This window comes from Fistularia commersonii, chromosome 24 (assembly GCF_037954325.1).
Source record: "Fistularia commersonii isolate RoL2024-O1a breed Wild chromosome 24, RoL_Fcom_v1.0, whole genome shotgun sequence".
Classification (NCBI taxonomy): Eukaryota; Metazoa; Chordata; class Actinopteri; order Syngnathiformes; family Fistulariidae; genus Fistularia; species Fistularia commersonii.
In genome coordinates this window covers 12243369-12266236 of record NC_141307.1, presented here as the reverse complement: position 1 = coordinate 12266236, position 22868 = coordinate 12243369, and the positions used below count along the sequence as shown (strand labels likewise).

General features: G+C 44.0%; 1 protein-coding gene across 29 annotated transcripts in view; it reads right to left on the bottom strand.

The window, feature by feature from the left end:
* Nucleotides 1-737: 737 nt before the first annotated feature.
* adgrb2 (adhesion G protein-coupled receptor B2) overlaps nt 738-22868 on the bottom strand; it is a 208140-nt gene continuing 186009 nt past the window's right edge. For 17 of the 29 annotated variants that reach the window (XM_086171266.1, XM_086171268.1, XM_086171275.1 and 14 more), the window contains 8 exons: nt 20933-20972; nt 20535-20549; nt 19249-19421; nt 18268-18963; nt 16499-16534; nt 15036-15149; nt 5860-5913; nt 738-3947 (listed from right to left, as the gene is read on the bottom strand). In XM_086171266.1, coding sequence (XP_086027392.1) covers nt 3771-3947; nt 5860-5913; nt 15036-15149; nt 16499-16534; nt 18268-18963; nt 19249-19421; nt 20535-20549; nt 20933-20972 — 1305 coding nt within the window. In that variant the 3' untranslated portion in view covers nt 738-3770. Of the gene's footprint in view, nt 3948-5859; nt 5914-7341; nt 7394-12608; nt 12691-15035; nt 15150-16498; nt 16535-18267; nt 18964-19248; nt 19422-20534; nt 20550-20932; nt 20973-22868 lie in introns of all 29 variants that reach the window. The other 12 variants (XM_086171269.1, XM_086171271.1, XM_086171281.1 and 9 more) reach the window with 9 other exon arrangements.

Sequence of the window (22868 nt, the reverse complement as noted above, 5' to 3'; positions counted from 1 at the left end):
TTGTGATCTTGAAATGTTAAATAAAATTATATTTATTATTTTTCGCCGCTCGAAATAACGTCACACTGGCGGAAGCCGGTAAAGTCACGGTTTGCAGATGCTGTGCGCAGCAGTTCAGCAGCAGAAGTCCCATAAACCAGGCAAAATAGATATTTATGAAGATATTTTGCATTTTTTTTATTGTTTACCGACACAGTGATTTTTTTCCCGATTTATTTTTAAAATTCAGGTCAAGGCTCCGCTAAACGCTCTGAAAGCCCAAAGCTCAAAATGAGTTCATTACATAAATAAAATTTAATTTTCTCCGTAACACTTTGTGAATTTCAGAAGCAACACACTTCACACTTGTTTATACAAAGTGTAAAGGTAATAAAAAGCAATACATACAGCGGTACCTTTATTTTAGACGTCAAAAAGTAATTGCGGCTCCCAGTGTTTTCTTTTCCGAGGAAACCGGGTCCGGATGGCTCTTTGGGTGTTGAGGGTTGCCGACCCCCGGTTCAGACCCACGATCAACGCTTTGGTCGTTCCATTCTCCTGGCTTAAAATTCTCCTATTACAGTTTTAGACGGAGCGGCAGCAGGGCTCTGCATTCGTCACGGTTAAGCTTCGGCGCTTCCAGATAACCCGGTTCGTCACGCCCAACACTCGCAACCACAGTATGAAAACACGGGATGCGACGGATGCTCATTCGGAGACGACCTCCGGGCAGCTCATGTTCACATACGAGACACAGATCGATTTGAAAATTTATTTTCATATAAAAGACACTATGAAAACTTTAGAGGACTACTTTGTACAATCTTATGTATAAAAAAAAAAGAACAGAAATGAGGGGCGGGGAGGGGAAGGAACGGGAGGAACTCTCGGTATTAAATCAACTCGGGATGCTGGATGGTTGGAGCAGTTGGTCAACACCTAGGCTTTGAAAGCGGAGGAGATAGAAGAAGGGTAGGAGGAGCACGAGGGGAGGTTTAGTCGACGTCCACGTGGAGTTAAATTGTAAATTCGCTTGCCTTTGCGTTAAATGTCTCGGGTGAGTCGGTTTTCAAAGCACACAAATCAAAACATACGCCTTCGCTAACTGTCCAGAATTTTCTTCACGGGTTTCTTCATATACACACTGCACATTCATTGTAATATCCACACACACGCACACACACGTATATGTATGTGTGTGTGTGTTTGTGAAAAGCAGAGCTACAAGATGATTAGCACGAATTAAAACGATAAGGGAGCACGATCAAATAATCAGTCAAACGTAGCCAGTCAGCATCGATCTTCGGTGTGAAAACATCCTCATTTCAATTTTTTTTTTTTTTTTTTTTGTTATTTAACCGCAAATCCTCCTTATGTTACCATGGGAACACAGCTTTGTGATTTGATTAAGGGCTTTCCCTCTAAATGCTTTCCAAATTTTAGGACTACCTTGTCTATGGAGCTAAAATCAATTTCACCTGAGATGTGTTTTTTATATTTTTCTTTTTCTTCTGTTATCATGTAATGACGGGCCGCCGTTCTTTGCTGCGATCGGACAATCCGAGCGGCAGAGTTTGCATCCAGAGCTTCGTGGAATTGAAAGTCACCTTAGCCTCGGTACCTCGGGGGCGAAACCTATGCGGTTCCTGTGAGAGGAAAGGAATTGTAAGGTTTGCCTATCGGTGGATTAGCTTGAAAGGTTAGAACGGCCGCGGTCTCGTCTCGCCATCTGTGCCGAGCTGAGCTTCTACCACATGAGGGATCTTTAAACAGATGGGTCGAGGGCTGCGTGAGAAAATGTCAGGACGTATCTCCGCCCCTCTTAATTACTGTTGTGAGCCCGCCTCTTCTTAACTTGCCTCTTTGTTTTTCAAATGTTTTTAGCTCTACTGTTTTCTCTTCGTTGCTTTTCATTTCTTTCCGGACGCGGTTTCAGTTCCGGATGCCCGATTTCCAAAAAAAGGCCTCCCTCGTGAGAAACTTTTTTTTTTCGATTTTCCTCTTCACTCCATAACTTACGCGACTCCGTCCCGGCCTGTCGCGGTTTACAAGCAAATTATCTGAGAAAGAACACGATCGCGCGTAGGGAATCCATGGAAACGAGACGCTTTAACGGTAACGTCCCGTTCCATCTGGCGGCGTGAAGCTTGGAGAGAGAAGGACGGCATTAGAGATGGCAAAGGTGTGACGCCGCTGAAAGCAAAGTGTTTTATGCCCAAGCCTGGATTCCTGCATAAAGAAAGAGGAAAAAAATCTCCGGTGGTGGTTCGACGTAGGATGCATCCCCGGTCACGTGGAGTATTTCCTCTAACTGGGGAACGGTGAGGTAGCTACTGAACTGATCGATACTTCGCCCGAAGCGGCGTCAATGCACGTTATTTAGGAATGAGATGTGGAACTCGATTCGGGCTGAAATGACCACGATTCTTCTTCTTCTTCTTCTGCGATTCGGCGGGGGCTGGAACGGATTGAGACGCTAAAAGGCTTTCAGCTCTGAGCTCGGAGGGAGGAGGGTTAGATTCGGGAATCACGTGACGATAATAATCCTTTTTTTTTTTTTTTTTTTTCTTTTTTTTTTTTTCCCCCCCTAATGGCTGGGATGACATGTGGCACCCATTACCTCGGAAAGCAAGCTCACATTTATATGCCTTGTGTGTTCTAAATCATCTTTTGAAAGTTCCACTTTGGCAAATTGTCACAGGAAATGAATAAAGGGAAAAAAAAAATAATAATAATAATAAAAATAAATAAAATAGAAAGGCAGCACAAGCAAATCAAATTTTTTTCAGCTGGAAAGAAACCGATCCCTCTTGATAAGTTAGGCCATAAAACACAACTCAGTAACTTCTTCCTAGATATATATATTTTTTCCTTTTTCTTCTTTTGTTAAAAGTTTCCAAAGCATGTGGAAGGACGGTTTTAACTAAGTCACAGAAAATACACACACAGAAGAGGAAAAAAAAAAAAAAAGGGGGGGGGGAATACAATGTTAACGGAGAGGAAGTGTGAGGATAGATGGAGCTGTTGAACTGGAACCTGAAGAACCAGGCTGGATGGCACAAATCAGCGAGCAGCTTATCTCCTGCAACCCCAACCTTAACCATCCAAATGAGGAAAAGAATAGGACACATGCGCGCGCACACACACGTACGAAAGAGATACGAGGAGAAATGAAAAAGCTGACAGATTGAATGTTTTTGTCATCCATTAGAAGAGAAAGGGAAATAAATGAAAAGGGGGGGCGACAGTGTGCGAGAAACCTGGATGGGATCTTTTTCCTCGTTGCTATAAAAAGAACAGAACAGTGCGGAAATACTCTTCTTTATGATTTGTTGTTTTTCTTTTCTTTTTTTTTTTTTTTTTTCTAACCCCGCCCCCCCCCCCCCCCCAAAATCATCAAATCATTGAAATAGATTCTCTTTTTCACACATTTTTTGTCTTTTTTTTTTCTCCAGAAATAAGTTTTAATCGTTCCTCTGTTCATTTTTAAAAACTCTCTTGGGTCTCAGACGTGTCAAGCTCCTGTTCCTTCTTCTCAACGGTCTCTGTGAAAATATAGAGTAGAACAGTCTTCTTCCCGTGTCTGTCCACCGCGGCGGTAAACAAATACGGTATGGGATCCAAAAAGAGCGCGTTGCAGGAGTCGGGCGACAGAGTGTGAGATCTTTGCAAGTGCGAGCGGGTCGGCGCCCTTTTATTTTAACATGTCCAGTATCTCTCTCTGCATATGTGTGTGTGTGTGTGTGTGTGTGTGTGTGTATTCAAGTAACCGCGCGTACGTCTGCATCTCCTCACACTTCAGTCTGGAAGTCTCCCTCGGACGAGTCGGGCGTGTTAGCGGAGGAGGAGTCCCAGTTCTTATTGTGCAGCTCCATCCGATCTTTCTGCTCCCCAGGCACGATGGAAAGCTCGGGGGTCATGGTCTTGAAGCTGTCCCAGGAGCTCTGGTCCTCAAGGATGGACTTGTCCTGATGCAGAAAAAGGACGAAGGAACAGAGGCTTGTGAGGACAATCGGGAGGACGGACGGGGAAACGTGCGCTTTAATACAAGGGGATCCGTTTTACGGAAACTGGCTCTGATTCTGAAGGCTCAGCGGGCTATTTTAGCAGATAGCAACAATGCTAAAAGAAGGAAACAGGAGCAGACATTTGATAAAAGTCTTTCTCCAGGCGTCTGTGCCTCCAACTCCAGGACCCGAAGGCTCTGGATAAAGACACATATCTAAGTTTCATTCATTCCTGATGAGTTTGGCGTTAGAGCATTATAATGGGGTGGCGGTGAATATCATTTGGAATATTTCAATCACAAGCGATGGCTTCTCAGAAATCTTGCTGTTTTGTTTTTTTTTTTTGCAACAAAATAGTGTTATCATCAGAGAGGATAACCTCTATTTTTTTAATTTTTTTTTATTTTCATTCTTATTTTATTTGATTTTATTTAGGGGAGAAGCATCCGAGATGTGATACGTTGTCGTCTTTTTCTAAACGCGGAGCTCAGAGATTTGGAGATGGAGACATTTTGTTCATGAATTTGCAGAGGAAACTGGAAACTGGCTTTGCAAACAAAGACAGGCAGAACACGAGGCGAATCGTTAGTATTTCCGAGAGGCCCCCCGTTAACTCATAAGCACAACAATACATACCTTTGTGTGTACCTGTAGATAATATCCAACTTTAAATCAAAAGGGACACTATTTTTATCCATGTTTTGGAGAAATGAAACCGCTTATCTTATCCCGCACACATTCTGCATCCGGTGACTTTTCATAGTTACTGATAAAAGTGTGAAACCCTCATCTCGGGGGGTCTGTGATCGGCGCACGTGGTCCACAGATGTACCCACCATGCATGTAAAATGCATGTTGGGGGATTAACTAAAAGCAGAGTTGGAGGTAGCATTATGCATCAGATAAAGCCCATTATTCAAATAAGACTCATTACCTCATGGAGGTAATTATTTCATAGATACTGGAGGGGGCGCGAGAGGTTGCCGGCCGCGGCGACTCTCGGCAGAGCGAGATCTACCGAGACGAAAAACCGCGACGAAACCGTCGCGGCGCTTCGAACACACCGACATGTAAACAGAAGCGAATATTCATTTTGTAATGACATTGATAAAATGAATATTCCGCACTCTTCCGGTGAATCTGAAAAGAAAAGAAGATTCACGGGCGCTGGATTGAACTTTAAAATTCTCGCCATGTTCTCCCCACCTGTCCGAATTAATGACAGTCAGCGGTTTGCTTTCATTTTAATCCAATGGTAAGCGCTCGCAAGCTCTTCTCCTCGCCGGCGCCTCCAACCAACTCAGCTAAATCCTGCAGCGCCTTTCATTAAATTTTCTTCACCTTTTTTCGTGCACCGTATTGCCCTCTCTTTATTCAGCCACTTCTAATGGAATACACATGTAGCTCAATACGAGCGATTCGCACCCTCAATCCCTGGCTATACACTCGTCCGACACACACACACACACACACGTCTCCTTAATCTGAAGTCGCACAGTACTCCCTTTCCTGTCGAGCAGAGTGACAATAGTCGCCGGAGCGCTAGGGGGCAATATCTGCCTTATTATCATTCTTCCTGCGTCACAGTCTGACAGTTGGTAAAATGAATACAAAAGGCATAATCTGGGAGCCAATTTGCATGCTAACTGCTGGCGAAGGAACATTTTGTAATGCAGGAGAGTGGGTAATGCTGCAGTTAAGCTCAACTTTATCCCTGGGAGACTAGGCTAACGCGATTGTGTTGCTTCTGTGTGTCTATCCTTTCCCTTTTGCCATCTCCGCCTGCCTCCATTCCTCCTTGGCCCAAAGCCCCATCTCATCCCTTTTTCGCCTCACACTCTCTCCCTCTCTGCCAGTAACCCCTTCTACTTACACTCGATGAGTTCTTTTCACCTCCAGCAGACGAAATGCTCCAACGCTTTTCCCTCTGTGGTGATGAAATGGGAGGGAGAAGACAAGGGGAGGTGACAAGAGAGAGAAAGAGACAGACAGAAAGGAAGAAGAAGAAGAAGAAGAAGAAGAAGAAGAAGAAGAAGAATGGCAAATCACAGTCACTGACAACTCCTGCCCTGAAACAAAAGCATTGTCCCCACACCTTCTGAAGGTGACCAGTCAGCTGTAGCTTTGTGTTCACACCTCATTCCTTCTCTCTCGCTCTCTCGCTCGCTCAAACTCTCCTCACCAGCTCTCTCGTGATAAAGTGCAACATACAAACACACACACACACACACACACAAAGATAGATAGTCCATCACTGCACAGGCAATGATGGAAGAAGTAATGTTATTGAAATACCCACAGACAAAAGGGTCGTGTTGGACGGACGGTGAGTTTAATATCCTGGTCGGTCGGAGGGGGGGAACTCAAACACTGGAACACTCCACATGCTAGGCACAACGGAAAGCTAATATAGCTACGACAAAAACAGCGAGTGGAAAGAAAATGCTTTTTTTGGGTAAGATCGGGTTAGATTCCAATTGTGCAGCACGACAGGCTGTGCGACATTCGGCGATGTTACCACCAAAGAAACTCCTACAAGCGAAAAAGCCTGAGCGTGTTGTCTGTTAAATGCTTATAATAGTCCAAACTACAGGAAGCAGATAAAGCTAAGATGAGAGGTGGACTGGGTTTGTTCAAACTGACAGCTCCATCGCTGATACCACTTTCTATTTAGCAGTTAGCGCTGAGATTCTACCGTATGTGACCGATCCGAATGTAAACGAATAGAAGAATTAAAAAAAAAAAAAAAAATGCATGAATAGAGCGCATACTGGGAACTTGAAGTGCAGCAGCTGGAAAAAAAGATGACAAACCGAAGTGGAAAAAAAATAAAAGGAATACAGGAACGACGGTTTTAGCTGATGAGACGATTGAACTGGTCTTTCAATCGGGCAACATTCTTGATCAAGAACAGGCCACTCTGTGGGAAAGGTCACTTTTAAATAAGAAAGCAAAAACAAAACATTATTTTATTCAAATTATCTGCGTAGCGATGACGCCCGCCATCACAATAAGGTTGTGTATTCGTATCAAAACCCCGAAACCGACCGATAGCTCGATTATCATGTTTCGGTCACTTCCTATTCTTCGCCGATGTGAAAACGATTCTTCGGCCGCGGAGTCAAGCAGGATCTGGCGTCGAGCTTTCGAGGAGACACCTGAGACTCATCACCTCCTCATAAAGAAGTAGACGACCTGAGCAAATTACGCAAAAGAACTGACTGAGAGGTTCGGACAGCCGAGGATCCCCTATGTTGGACCGTACCATGCGAGTTCTCAGGGGGGGAACAAAGCAGCGGACATTTTTAGTAATGGAGGCGGGCGGCAGGGTGATGGGTGAGTGGGTCGACTGTACCTTTGTTGACTTGGATGGCCGTGGCTCTGCTGACTGTCTGGCTACATTCAAACTGGGACGTGACAACAAGCATACAACACAAAACCCCCGTCAGGCAACAACGGATGCAAAATAGGAAATGAGCCCAAAAAAACAGGACATGAAAGAAAGGAAAAAAATCATAATAAAGAGAACCTGTAAATCAAGGAAAATACATGCAGAGACATAAAAGGTTACAAAAATTACGCATGAACAAAACACACAGGGATGAGCGGACACCAGAAATGTTCTTTACAGCTTTAGAATCGCACCCTTTTTCACTAATAAGCATAATCGATACGATCCTGCTTTACAGAGATTTTGCAACTCCCACATTTCAGTGATTATCAGCGCCGAGCGGATCCGTACGATGGCACACTCCCATGTGATGTGATGATTCGCCCCGCAAAACACGGCTCGTGCGAGCTGGCGTCCGACTTAAATTGTTTCGGACGCTTTCGAGTCGTCGCAAGTCGATGGGAGGGCGGGTTTACAATTATTCAATTATATTAACACGATAATGATACAATCTCCCCGAGCCAGCAGACGTTTCGTTTATCGGAGGCCGTGAAAACAGACTAACCGGCGTTAGCGGTCTTTAGCATCGTTTACCCCTTTAGCTGGGGAGGAATCCGTGTCACAAGTAATAAGGACTTTCAAAGGAGCCAATTTGGGAAAAAAAAAAAAATGTAGGGCAAATAAATTCCATTAGCGCAACACATTGCAAACAAATGAGGAATCAGACACACAGACTTGGTTTGGTGCCGTTTGAGCCTGGATAATGAGGGGCAATGGCATCCAAGGCCAGTGCTCCCGTACGGAAATACTCCAATCCAGCGATTTGGCCCCTTTCAACTCTCTTTAATTCCCCCCCCCCCCAAAAAAAAAACACCAAATGAGCTAAAATAGCATTGTGCCTGCCGGTGCACGAAGTCTCGTCTCGTTTCGCTCGGCCCGACCGTTCCCTTCATTAGGAGCCAACGATGTAGCCGATGCGTCGAAGCCTTTCGTTTTCATGGGGAATTTGTGTGTCGGGATGAAAACAGTTGATGAGCCACACACTCCGTGTGGTGAAGGGGGCACGGAAATAATTAAAAGCAAGCTGATGAGAGGAATGAATTATTCAATTAATGCCTCAAATGTTCCACCGAGGGGGCAAATGCATGGGGTTGGGGGGAGGTGGGGGGAGCAGAAATGAGAAAACGAGGGAGACGGTAAGATGGAAAATGTCACGCCATGAGCAGGATTGGGGAGGGGGATGCTGAGATATGAAGGGGAAGCCCTGAGTTTATTGCAGGAATGCGAGATTGAAGCCCCTTTAGCGTAATACCAGCTAATTGATTATCAAGACATGTAGGGTTTTCGAAAAGAAGGGGAAACCGCCCTGAGTGAATCAACAAAAATGGGCTCTTTGTCATTTGGAATTCTACATCTTCATTTTACACGGGACATAATTAGAGAAAACACATTACCTTAGCTAAATGTCATCCTTCGTTGCCAAAATACATCAATTACACTCACAAATGTTAAGTGGTTTAATAAAAAGAGCACCCAAAGTCCGCTATATCTCTAACAGGAAACCCTAATGCACCCAATTGAATTCAAGCACATGTTGTCAGGACTGAATTGCACATCTTGTCTTTCTTTTGTGCGGGGAAAGCTACTTTTTTCCTCTCTTATGCATCATCCATTCATTATGTATAATGGTAGGGCGATCGCTCAGCGTGGCGGGGGGATTGTAGCCTATCAGTTCAGGGTCTATTACCCTGATGCATGTTTTTGGGTCGTGGGAGGAAACCGAAGATGCAAACTCCACACAGAGACGCCCTCCACTGTAAATCAAAACAGAAGCGCTAACTGCCTTTGCAACACGTCTGGAGTCAAAGCGTTACGAGACGCCGCGTGTGGTCCTCTCGTGTTCCATCCCAACCGGAAGCATCGCGCACGATTTAAAGTGCGATGACCTTTCCAACCCCCGATGGAAGACAGACGGATACAAAGAAGCTCTTTTAAATCTAAACATCCGTTCGGACGCTAATGCTAATACGTTCACCGTGACTCAATTATCTTGTCTTTCACAAACGTCAGTGACCTCGTTTGTATCCTCGGTGAAAACAAATCCGGGTGGATCCGCCGGACCCGAGAGCAGACTCAAATTCATATCATTAATGCTATTATTCATATTATTATTTAAATCGTTATTCCAAGTAAAGCTACAACGGCGGATATTTTTTTCTCCTTCGGCTCTGCGGATGCTGAAAAGCACTTGTTTCAGGTCACCGATTATTAAGAAGATTTCAGATGCGCTAGATTTAAGTACAAAGTAGCCTTTTTTTTTTTCTTTTTTTTTCCTAGGGTAAATTGCTATGCATGCTGAAAAAATAAATAAATTAAAACCAGAGGAAAAATGTCTTTGCCAAAGCCTGCCGCTGACCTTTGTAAGTCGGAGTTAAAAAGTAAGGAATTTTGCTGAGTGGTTTTCAGAACTAGGACAACATGTGCATTAATTTTTCAGATATCCTTCGCGCACTGATAGATAAGAGAGGTAGATCATATCTTCTATATGCATCTTTTACATTTCCGTCATCATTTAATGCCTGTTGAGCCGCATTTTGTAATAACAGTGTATTTTGTAATAAACGTCCAAAATGTAATAGCTTTTTCATTTCATTTTGTAATAAAGCCGCATTTTGTAATAAATTTTTGTAATAAATTTTGCCGCATTATGTAATAAGTTATTACATATTTAGAAGATTATTACAAAATGCACTTGCAACTTTTTTATTTTCTAGGAAATGTAATAACATGGTGCATTATGTAATAACAATTCTAAAGCATAAGTTTGTTGATTGTATTTTATTTTACTTAAAAGTATTTGTAAAAGCTAGGCCTATTATCAATATTACTGTATTAGCCTAGTAGCAGTACTTAGCAATTACTATCAGTACACTATTCAAAGGTTGCATTAACAGAGAATATTCTATAAATTCCATGTTATTACATTTCCTAGAGAATAAAAAAAGTTGCAAGTGCATTTTGTAATAATCTTCTCAAAATGTAATAACTCATTACATAATGCGGCAACATTTATGACAAAATGCGTTGGGGCAGTTTATTACAAAATGCGGCTTTATTACAAAATGAAATGAAAAAGTGATTACATTTTGGACCTTTATTACAAAATGCACCGTTATTACAAAATGCGGCTCAACGTGCCTCTACGGGTCGCTAATGGGTGACATAGTGGACAAGCAATGAGGGGTCAAATGCAGTGTGAGTTGCTGGTGTGGAGACGAGAGAATGACAAGAGGGAGTGCAGTTCAGGAGATTTAAGACCCGGGCCGGAACACGCGATGCCCAAAACCACTTTAAGTCCGGTACGCTTACGCCGAAAATTGGATCGGATGTGAGAGTGGAAAAACGGGTGTGTGTGTTTCCGGCCCGGATGTTTTCTGGTATCCACTCATCTCCTCGACACAGACAACACAGAGATCCTACCTTGTCGGAGAAGTAAAACGGTTCAGGGATTCCCTGAACCCGGAGCGATTCGAAATATTTCTGAGGGACTCGGCACCCATACGGACACTCATTGTGTCGAGCCCCGTTTAGAGCCAATGAGGTAGTTTATGGCCAGAATATAATGGTTTATGATGTGATTATAAACGTGTTTGGATGGCTCATTGTCTTTAAGAACTGATTTATGAAAAGGCATTATTGGTTAGTTCCTGAGCTTTAACTCTGGCGCTGCAAGGGACACGATGACCGTATGGATGGCGGCGCCGTCGAAGCAAAAAGCATGAACTTCTTCTCGTATTTCATCTCGGACGAAGTCCAGCTACGCGTCCCGTGAACCTCACGATCGCACGCTGCGCATTTCCAGACGTTAAATTGGCGAAGAAAGGCGCGCTAACAATAATGACATCACTGCCAAAGCACAGGGGAGGGAACGCCAGACCACACAACTAGGGGATCGTCTGGTGCTTTAGGCTTCGTCCATACAATCGGTTCACTATGAAACACTGAGAGGTATTATAGATGAAAAGCGACATGAAGTCAATTTTAAAAGTTTGACACTGTTTATGTCATTTAAAGGTAAATGCCATTTTTGAGAATTGATGTTATCATATGCAGACTGGCGGTTTTGTGAGATGAGCACCTCCCCCCTCGGTTTGTGTCAAAGAAGATATAGACTTAGTTTTATACAGGACTGTCTCAGAAAATTAGAATATTGTGATAAAGTTCTTTATCTTCTGTAATGCAATCAAAAAAAAAAAAAAAAAAACTTTTTCATGATATTCTTATATTTTGAGATAGGATTTTTGAGTTTTCTTAAGATGTAAGCCACATAAAATAATAATAGGCTTGCAGTATTTCAGTTGATTTGTAATGAATCCAGAATGTATGACATTTTTGTTTTTGTAATTGCATTACAGAAGATAAAGAACTTTATCACAATACTCTAATTTTCTGAGACAGTCCTGTATGTCTAAGACTTACAATCCAAGTTATAGGAAATTAAAATATATATATATATATATATATATATATTTATATATCTATATTACTTTTAAAGTACCTCTACATAAAATGCAATTATGCTCATGCCAACAGACAATAATTACACAATGATTATATTTTTCGATAGCCCATATAATAGGATCATGAGCGTATGCTTAGATCATTAGGGTTTATGAATTTATGGCATGTTGCATGAAGAGCATTGAGATTTAGATTGGTCTTTAAAAGAGTTCACTGTTAAATTATTTGTAATATTCAAAAACATATGCCCAAGAAAAGGTTACTTAGAAAGGACGTCGGACCGAACTGAAGCAAAGCTTTTTATGCTGATAAAGTTCAGTTGGAACTCATCGTGGGAAAATGCAACAGATCGAATGCGAACGCGTGCGTTGATATAAAAACACTCGACAAGCGTCGCAAACTAAAGGAGTCGACGCGTTCGTTGATTCAACTTTTTTGCACGAAGAGAGGAAACAGAATAAGTGACCACCTTCTGAACTTTCCGAATTGAAGTCCCGCGCGGTGCTGATCACTAATCCCAAGATTGTGTCGGGGGAAGGACAGCCAGTCGTGCTCTGGTGAAATCTGGATCTCAGATATGATACACACAGTGTCAAACTAAGGAATGCATATATACGGGAAATGTGATGAAACACTTTATACAAACTACTTTATCATGACTGAGGAGGGGCTTTACTGCACAAAGTTTATGCAGGTTCAGATTGCCTTACGTTGACTCTCTTTGTAAACCAATGACGTTCTGCGCACTAGTGACGGCTCAGTGTTCTGCCTCGGTGGAGGCGGAGGGGGGACCTGTCGTGGATGAACAGCGTCCGGAGCGGTTAGAAACGGTTACAGGCTTTTAAGATACCGGGTTAGAACACTGTTTGGCACTTGAGGATTCAAAGAAGCCTTCCCGAGTCGGACATTTCATGAGTTTTTAGGTCGTTTTTTGAGTATTAACGGGGATTTGTTCGAGGTCGGGAGTTCTTTCCTTCTCCCTGTTGACTCTCAGTCTGGTAACACTTGCAGGTCATTTTCTCCAGTTCACCTTTATCCGTTGGACATGTGACGTTTGGTTGAGGGGACACTTTTGGGGATTTTGGTTCGCTATTAATACGGGGGAAAAAAAAAAAAAAAAATCCTACTTATGCTTTTTTTTTTTTTTTTTAACTGGCGCTTATAGCACCAACATGGGGGTCAAATCAATCGATAGATAATCAATAAATGAACCGGATCATCATCGTCGCCTATGCCGTAGAAAGGAGGTTATTAGATTTAATACGAAACAATGATATCATTACTCGTGCAGTCATGGTCTACTATGCACACTGCGACACAAGGAACTCAGACAGGTAAAAGATACAAGTATAAACATATAATATGCAAAAAGAAAAGCAAGAAAGAAACACAGAAACATTTACGTCATAGATGCAAATACACACCCATGTGTCTGACAACACAAAATCATGCAGCGCACACACCCCTGCAATTCAACGCACAAGTGTATGGACACGCTCGCAAAGTTTTCATCTACATAATTAGTGTATAGTCAGCTGTATCTGTCTGGTGGTGACTCTCAAAGTGAGATGTTGACAACAGGAGTAATGACTTCAAGCTGGGTCCTGTCAAAGGCCTGACACTGATAGTATTATCTGTGTAATTATTCAAATTTAAGTGAGCCGCCTACTTTCTTTTAACATAATGGGTTCGGATGAGCAAGTCGGGGTTTCACTTCACAGCCCGTGATGTCACTAACCCGCGGGACGTATGGATTCCAATTTGTCTTAATTAATTTGAACTGGGCTTATCTATTATTTGTGGCCATCGTTCATTCCGGCTATGTTTGGGCATAATCTCAAAGTACACCTGAGCTCCCTCTGCGGCAGATTAACGCGCTGCAGTGAAACTGTTAAGAACCATCAACATCTAATATACGGCAGGCAGGCTGCCATTTTTTTCTGCTCTTCCATAAAATATTTGCCCGACTTTAATGAACGGAGCCCGAGCCAAACCTTCTGAAATTCTTGATCAAGATGTTGGGCAAATGAGGAGTGACGGAAAAGTCTGCCGCTTCAGATTTCGGGAGGATGGAAGCGCGTGTCCGTGCACGTGTGTGCGCACGCACGCTCAGATAAAATGTATGGCTTGGCGGCACGGCTAATGAAAGACGTCAGTCCGGCCCCTGCTACTTTGCCGGTGGTGTAAATTGGATGGGAACCAGCATACCGTTGATGCCCGGGCAAAGTGCACCTATCAGGGATGAGTAACTCATCACGGCTCCACGGATGAGTTCCGCGCGCACGTGCACGTGTTTGAATGTTAATGAAACTGTCCGTCTGAAGGTCAGAGCAGAGCAGGCGGGGGCTCTTTTGTCTGTTGCTAATTGTTTATTAATGATTCAAAGATGTGTCTCCCGTGCACAGGCGCCCGCCCACATTCAAGGAAACTCAAACAAAACCATGTCTTTCACACACACACACACACACACACACACACCACACACAGTCACGATAAGAGACATATAAACCAACATGACACGGGCACAGACACAGTGGTGTTCATCTTTGTGCATTGCGGTGAGTCGATTCGGGGGGGAAAAAATCGAGCCGTAGTCGCAAAGTTCTTAAAGTGCAGGATTTGATTACCGTCTATGATTGCTTATCCTCCGGCTAACAAATCATGAAACTGTTTCGACGGCTATTTAATGAGGCTAAAACCACAAGCAGTTCATGCAAAATACAGTGGGGAACAAAGGAATATTGGAAGGTTGGAGTAAAGTTTGTCTCCGGAGTTATACATTTGAGGACGTTATAATTAGATTTTCCGGCGATGTGTTAAGAATAGCAAGCTAGAGGAGACAAAGAAAACGGTTTCGACTAAACAAGTTCCCCTCTAACCTTTTTCTTTGAGGGAGCCATCTGAAAAGCAATTAACACAACTGCTCACAAACGTCCTTTGTAAATAACAAAGGAGGGATTTTCCTCTTCCGATCGACCGACGTCATCGCGCATTGATAAAATCTGACGACCGACGCTGAAAACGCAGAAATATTTAGCGCTCCTGCCTTCTTTTGGTGACGGGGGAGTCGGGCGAGGGGGAAGTGAAGGTGCATCGGTACTACGGGGACTTATCCTGCTTTGGGGCAATGGTCTTACCTTGAATGTGGACATGGCTTGGTCCCTGTTATACCTGTCTATGGTGTGGAACTTGGAGGAGTGGTTGAGCTCATGGTACAGCTCAGAATGTCTTTTGCGAGTGTGCATCACTTTCTGGAAGGGAAGAAAGGAAGGAACACCAAAAAAAAAAAAAAAAAAGAAAACAAAACAAAAAAAAAAACGAAATGAACCAAAGAGAAACCAAAAATCCAAATGACTGGGAGCCAGAGAGGACAGGCAGGGTTAGGGTTGAAGGGGAAGGGTTGAGGGACTGCGGTGATGCCAGCATTGAAAAGGAATTAGAGGGACATTTGCAGATCGGCTGACTGTCGGCTCATGCTTGTACATTTATCTGCCTGTAAGATCCTTCGGTAAGATCCACAGCGGGTGCCGTTGGGGAGTTGTATTTGTAAAACTTCGGGGCAAATCGCTTCAGTTCGATCCACTGCTCATTGTTGGAGGCGTCAACTTTAACGTCCAACGCGGAGCTTTGAATTTAAAACTCGCCCACGAAAATGGACGTGAAGCGGCGTTCCTGAATGTTTACCGGCTAAAGAAAAAACAAAAACAAACAAACAGCTCATCCGACGGAAAACAATATTTTTCCAGGCCACTTGAGTTGCATCTCAGTTACGGCGCTGCTGCTGCTGCTCGCAAATAAAAGCAACTTACCGACCAGGTTTGGTATTACGGTGAAAAAATATTCACTCTCCATTGAATCGTAGCAGTGCCAGACTCTTTCTTTAAGTCGAGCGATAAAAGCAGAAGTAATTTCCAGAGCCAATATCCTTGTACATGCAGCTTCGGTAAACTTGCCAGATAAGTACAATACCAGTCATAACTGCATTAGTAGCTTGTCAGCACAGAAAGCGTCTAAGAAAACATATGGTGTGTCTCTTTGGTTCGACATGAATCTCCAGTCTTTAAAAAAAGTCTCCATTAAGACGAATGATCCCCCAAAACAGTCGTAATTTACATGATGGGGATTTTTGGCCAAGAAATTCTAGCGTGAGACTGGAGATTCACACGGCACCCGGGTAGTTCTACGGAGTCGAGGCTTTAACACAAACATACTCGCACTGCAATAAAACCCCAAAACGTGTCGTTCCAACAGATACAACTAGCCATTCAAATGCGGCCACCCTCATGTTTGCCCTAAACTTAAATGCTGGTATTCTTTCAGACAACTCTACTTTGCTGTTTCTTTAACCATTGACGGGATTTTCACGTAGGGGGATTATAGTTTATAGCCTCATCGGTCAATTGAATAAAACAATAATGGCACTGTTGGAGAAACAGCATACCTCGAAAAGTAGGTGTAAAATAGATCATTTTTTCCACATGCAAGGGAGGGGTTCAGCAATGCCTTTCGCTGGTTCTACGTAAAGTACACGTCAAGTTCCGGCAGAAGCACAAGAAAGCAGAGACAGGCTGATGACAGGGTGGGAGGTCCGAGATCTTACCTCGAAATCCAGCTCAGAGTATCGTACTCTTTTCCTCTGGAAGAGGAGGGGGGCAGGGGGAGAGAAGAAAGCATCAATGTCCAGCCCTCAGCTACTACTGATCTGCAGACCTCGGTCTCGGTGTTACCGTGGCTCCCTTATGGTCATTGTTCGGTTAAAAAAAAAAAAAAAGGAGGAGGGGGGGAACTAATATGCACCGACTCTCCGACATGAAACAGATATTCTCACAAATGTCAATTTAAAAAAGAAAAAAAAAAAGCAAATTATTCAGTCCTTTTCAACGTAATGAGATTAGTGAAGTGTAATAACCCGGAATTAGAATAGAATAATAATTTCTTGGATCGCATACACTCAAATAAAATCATTTAAACCACAGCATAAATCGATGTCCTCGCTATTTCTGGAGAATTCGTCGGCGTAAAAAAGAGACCGCAAACATACGAGAGCCGCGCTTCATCCTCTAATTTCGTTGGAACTCCTCTTAAATGCCTCTTTCACCACAGCAAGTGGCACATAAACCAGCCAGTGTAACAGCTGCAGATGTTTCCAGCTCATCTGGCCCTGACATTGCTTTGCATTACATTCCGTATCTGACTTCTGACTCTCGCTTTCTGCCAGATTTGCATTTGGCAGTGAGAGAAGCCACTCTGCGCAGTTAGTTAAAAGCTGACTTCAGTCTTTGAAAGGGCAGAGCTACTTATGTGAGACTATGGCAGCCAAAGTTTCGAAATGTAAAGACATGAAAACAGATGGAAGAGTAGCCTGTAAATGACTCGCTGACCTCTAAATCGCTTTTTTTTTTTTCAAATGCCACAATTTGTAAAGTAAAGTTCACGATGCTCTCATAGTGGGGCTCCTACCTTCAGCAGAGACATTCCATGATAGAGGCTGCTCGGTAGAATAATGAACATGGAACATGCATATACTGTGTGTACACAGTGTAGTGCATGTACGGGTGAGGGAACACAGAGCAGGCGTGTAAAGAAATGAATGCATTCATTTACGCTCATGTGTTTGATGGATTGGAGATGGTGAAGGATCCTAGCTTTATGAAGGACAAAGGCACTTATGTAGACTTAAATCCTGCCCCTACTGCTTGGTTCACAAGCTGGTACAATATCTATTTCTTTATCTTTGTCATGCAGAGTCCACTTCACAACTCCAATGTCCACAGTGCATGGATCTAGCCCCATACTTGTATGCTCACAGCTCACGGATAAATGAAACATTTTTGGGGTTTAATTTTGACCTACCTTGATATCCATCTCCAAATCTATAACACTCAAAGTATACGAGCAAATTGTAACCCTGAGGCTTTTTTTTTTTTTTTTTTCGGTAATGGAGATTGCACTTTTGGAGCTTGTTTTTTCTCCACTCAGTTTTAAGTGAGCTGCCCTTAACATACTCAGTGAGCGATTTCCACCTTTTAATCAACCTCGTGAGTCAGCATGAAGCCATTCAAGGATTACTTGATGTGTTATCAGTGTGCAAATGTGGCCACGGTACGGCGTGCCCGCGTGTAAAATTAAGGTGGGCTGAAAAACATTCGTCGGGGGTATTTCCTCTGATCCTAACTGTCCCAGTCCATCTGCTGTGCCACCTTGCGCAGTTAGGAGGGGGTATAAAACACTCACACACACACACACACACACACACACACGGCGACCTGTATGGTGTAACCGATTTCTACACGGTGATCTCTGGTAACAGGTGGACAAGGTCAAGATGCAGCACGGCCGAAGGAAGCCCTCGCTCATCTTCTTACCCACCTCCAGGGATCCTGCAGAGAGACTGGTGTTGGCGTTGGCGCTGCCCAGGTTGCGCGGTAGGGTTCTTGTCCTCTCCACCGCGTTTCCCCCCGTCAGAATCTGCCTGACCGACGGCCTCTGGCTCGGTTTCAGCTGAAGCGAGTGCCCGTGGGAGTGCATGTGTCCTCCGTGGGGGTGCACGACGCCGCCCTGAGCCATCATGTGGCCGTGGGGCACCGTTTTCATGGTCCCGTAGGAGCGGTTGAGGTTCATCGTTATGTTCATGTCACCCACGCTGGACGGAACAAAATCGGCCGGGTAGGCTTCACTCTCGGCAGGATGGAGGGTCAAAGGGGAAGGAGGCGGAGGGAAGGGAGGATCCTCCACCGCAATGTTGAGAGGCTTGTCCTCACCCCCCAGGCCTCCTCCTTGGGAGGGGGGAGCCGGAGGTTTAAGACTAACCGTCCTTCGAGGCAGGACCATGTAGTCCCCCTCCCCTCCACTTCCTCCTCCTCCTCCACTTCCTCCACTTCCAGCACTTCCATCCTGGGAGGTGTTGGAGGACGCGGGTGGACGAGCCCAGCCGAGGCCGCTCTCGGTGCACAGGTAGATCGGACCGCCGCTGCGTTGCTGCCCCTGTTGTCTCTGCTGGTCCACATTCACGTCTTTCTTAAGCGGCGTCTCGCTCAGTTCATTGAGACCTCCGAGAGGTGGAACCTTGCGGGAGTGCAAACGTTAGTTACACAGAAGTAACGTCACGTCAATAAGACATCGCGTCGACGCTTATCGTGCATCGATGCCGACGCGGGTGTAACGCTTTCATTCATACCGTTAGTTCAAAAATCTCATGTTTGCAAGGATCTTAGGCACTCTTTAAAGACTTTCGTGGATTTCCCCCTTCCAGCAACATTCCTAAAACCCCATTCATGCTGGGCTCATAGCAGGGACGCTAAAGAGGGCGGAACATACGCTAAACCGTAAGCCGGTCGAAACGTTTCCCACCTGCACGATAAGATTGGGAGGAGGTATGTTCCCAGGCAGGGAGCTGAAGTTAACTCCGACTCCTCCCTCCTGATGGGCTGCTAGTTTTGGATCGTCCTCATCGTCCAGGGATATACGTGACAGGGTTCCGGTGATGGTGGCCGGATTACACGTGTTCACCTCCTTGAAAATGACTGGCATTCAAAACAGAAATCAGAGATGGGAGGCGTGAGATGGGGAAGGGGATGTCGGAGGAGCAGGAGGAGGTTACAATCCTCTGAAACGAATTTGAAACGACTGAAACTGGAAGGGAAAAAAAAAAAAAAAAAAAACAACAAAAAAAAAATAGTTGGATAAAAGCCTTTGGTGGCCTATTTCCTAATCTGCATATCAACAGTAAGCGCATTGTCACAAACCTGTGAGGACACATAAATAACGCACTAATATGCACAAAGACTTTGCGCTTGGATGTAGCCTGGAGCAATAGAGTTTTAATATGACCACTTGATAGAGTAAACACAGGACGAAAGAAGGAGAAGAAAGAGGCTAAACATCTTTTGGCTTTTGGTCTAAATCACACAAATTGAGTCTTTCCCCCTGTTGAGGTGACCTGAAGACCATATCCATCTCTGGATTTTTTACCATTTTGAAGAAAAAATTCCCCTCTCTTTAATATCCAAACTTACTGCTTTTCTTTCACGCAAGGCTATTGCTCCTTTGTTTGTTGTCACAAGTAAAGGTCCATTAAAATATACATTTTTATGACGAAAACTAATCGTGGGCGAGGTTCCATGCAGAATGTCCGATGCAGCAAAGGGCGTAGATCATGTCTTAAAGATCATCTATCAAATAATACATGCTGATGACAGAGTCTGAAAGAGGATGCGGACAAAATTATAAAGACAACTGAATCATAAAAAAAGATAAAAAAAGAAAAATGAAATGACAACTTATGAAATATATTCATAAATAAATCAATACACTAAATGAGGTATTTCATGCGGTTGCAGACGAATATATGTAGCGTGGAGTAATTTGAAAGGGTCAAGCATATATTTAACCCCAAACTAAAGCTAATCCAAGCTGATCTAAGTGAGTGAGGACAGAACCTTGCTTTTTGTAAAAAGTCACATGAAAGAACTTCTTTTCTTTGACAGATTTAACCAATCTCTCCTCTCCACATTTACATCCAGCGCGAGGGATGGGGGGGTGGAGTGGGGGGGGGGGGGGGGGGTGACTTTCGCGAGTTATTTAATTCTGGTTTCAGACGAGGCAGTGTTATGTAGGTCAGTTGGGTGGAAACTTACATGGGTGTCCTCTCTCTGCAAGGATGGAGGGGGGAAAGTGATTCTGTGTTAATATCGTGGCACATTTGCATTTGTTCAACCGCACGTACAAAAAACACACGGACCGTCGAGTGTCACAGGTCTGCATACAGTGATGCCTGTCATTATCATGCACAATTAAACATCCAAAGACGCCGTCTGAACACTTATTGGTGTTTTTACCGGAACACGGGTTGATTGACAGGGCATAATCATTTGCACCCGACTGTGTCGGGTTTCGGCGAATCAGCCGTGATATCATTTGTATGCGCCGTCGAATGTTACACCTTGCCGGTCTGCGCTCATCCCTGCAATGCTAATGCTACGTTAAAGAAACCGACGTGATGGGAAAGCGAAATAAGGGGTCGAGGACGGCTCACCTGTTTGACACGCCAAATCCACATCCTTCTCAAAATCCGTCTGAGGAAGGGAAATAGGGTGCGAAAGAGAAAAAAAAAAAAAAGGTTGAATAGGTGAAAATATATGCGTATATGTATACATATATACATATATATATACCGCTCAAAAAAATAAAGGGAACACTTGAACAACACAGTGTAACTCCAAGTCAATCCCACTTGTGTGAAATCATAGTGTCCACTCAGGAAGCTACACAGATTCATTTGGACTTGTTTTAAGGACATTACATCAAAGTTGGATCAGCCTGGAGTTTGTTTTTACACTCTAATTTGGAGTGCGATTCCTAATCCAGACCTCCATGGGTTGATACAATTGATTTCCATCGATCATTTTGGTGCGATTTTGTCGTCAGCACATTCAACTGTGTAAAGAGCAAAGTATTTCATAAGAATATTTCATTCATTTAGATCTAGGATGTGTTTTTTTAAGTGTTCCCTTTAATTTTTTGAGCAGTGTATATATGTACACACACAAGGATATTTATTCAATAGCAGCAGCACAATTCAAGGTGAGTGAAAACTATCAGATGGTTGTGGCAGAGGAACATGTGTTGCCATGGTGGTGCGAGTCCGTCTATGAGAGGCGCCGGGAGAATGTTAAAATCGAGGGTTTTCCATTTCTCTGAAGGGAACCCACCGGAGTTTCTCCGACAGAAAAGGGACACGTATCAGTTGCGTCGGTCTGCGCTCGATATGAAGATCAGCTCCAAGCAACAGGCCGGGCGCAGGGGTTAAAAGACAAACGGGACGCTGCTCTCGGAAATTAGTCGGACGGCTTTCGCCTGAGTTGAATGACGTACTCCGACCTGTTTGAAAGGCGCGGACATTTTTTGAACCCTGGGAAAAGACGCGGTCGGCGTGTCGGAGTATTTCGATTTCAACGAATTCATCGGGTGCTACTCTGAAATGTAACAGGTTAGGAAAAGCGAGACGGGGTGAAAACTCTGAGCAAGAAGGGGAAAGATAGTAATTCTAATCATTTTCGCTAAGTCTCGCTCGAGTACGAGTTGTGTTCTATGTACTTTGTACATTAGGGAAAGTCCTACAGGGATATTTGGTGCAATATGTAATTCAAAACACAGTCGAATGAAAATAGGACTTGTTTTTCGGTCAAATGAATAGATTGACATTCTGCGAAACGGTGTTTTTTGCGTTCTTGTTCGGAGTGAGATGAGCGAATTTGTGCGTGGTTAATAAGAAGATACCACCTGCAACCGATTAGAGTAGCAGAGTGAGGAAAAAAAAAAAGGGAAAAAAAAAAAAATAAACAGACCGGCGGCGGGCACCCATATGGTCTGGCATCGACACAAAGGGATCCGAGTCACTATAGCTGTTTTATCACATTTTGATTTCTCCAATCATACATAACACGCCTCGTATTTGTGCTCTGAGGTGGAATACGAGAAAATACTGTTTTCCCGCCTTCGTCTTAAACCCCATTTACGCACGGGCGCCGCTCTCAAGTCAAATTGCAGGTCCGAATCGCAGCGGCGTCAATCATCTCATCATCATCTCACCAACAAAAAGAACACATCGGGTCTTTTTTTCTTTTTCCACCGCAGAACGCCGTCATTACAGACTGCACCTTTTTTTTTTTTTCTTCCCCCTATTGACCGATCAAAAACGACTAGCACGGCGCTACAAGTGACGTACGGGTTGGCTGGCACTGTTGCTGCGGTTAAGGATGTGATTGTGCGTATTGTTGAGGAAGGCGCTACGCTCGCGCGCGGAGCCCAGGGCGAGGCTGCGGTCGGGCCCGGGGTTGCTTCGGGGAAGACTGTGGTAACAGGCTTGCCGGCATGCCTGGTGGCACGACGGCGGGAGCGAATGTGGGCGGCAACCCGGCAGGGTCAGGGATGCGCCGTAACGCGAAGAGCCGGAATGCTGCCCACAGTAG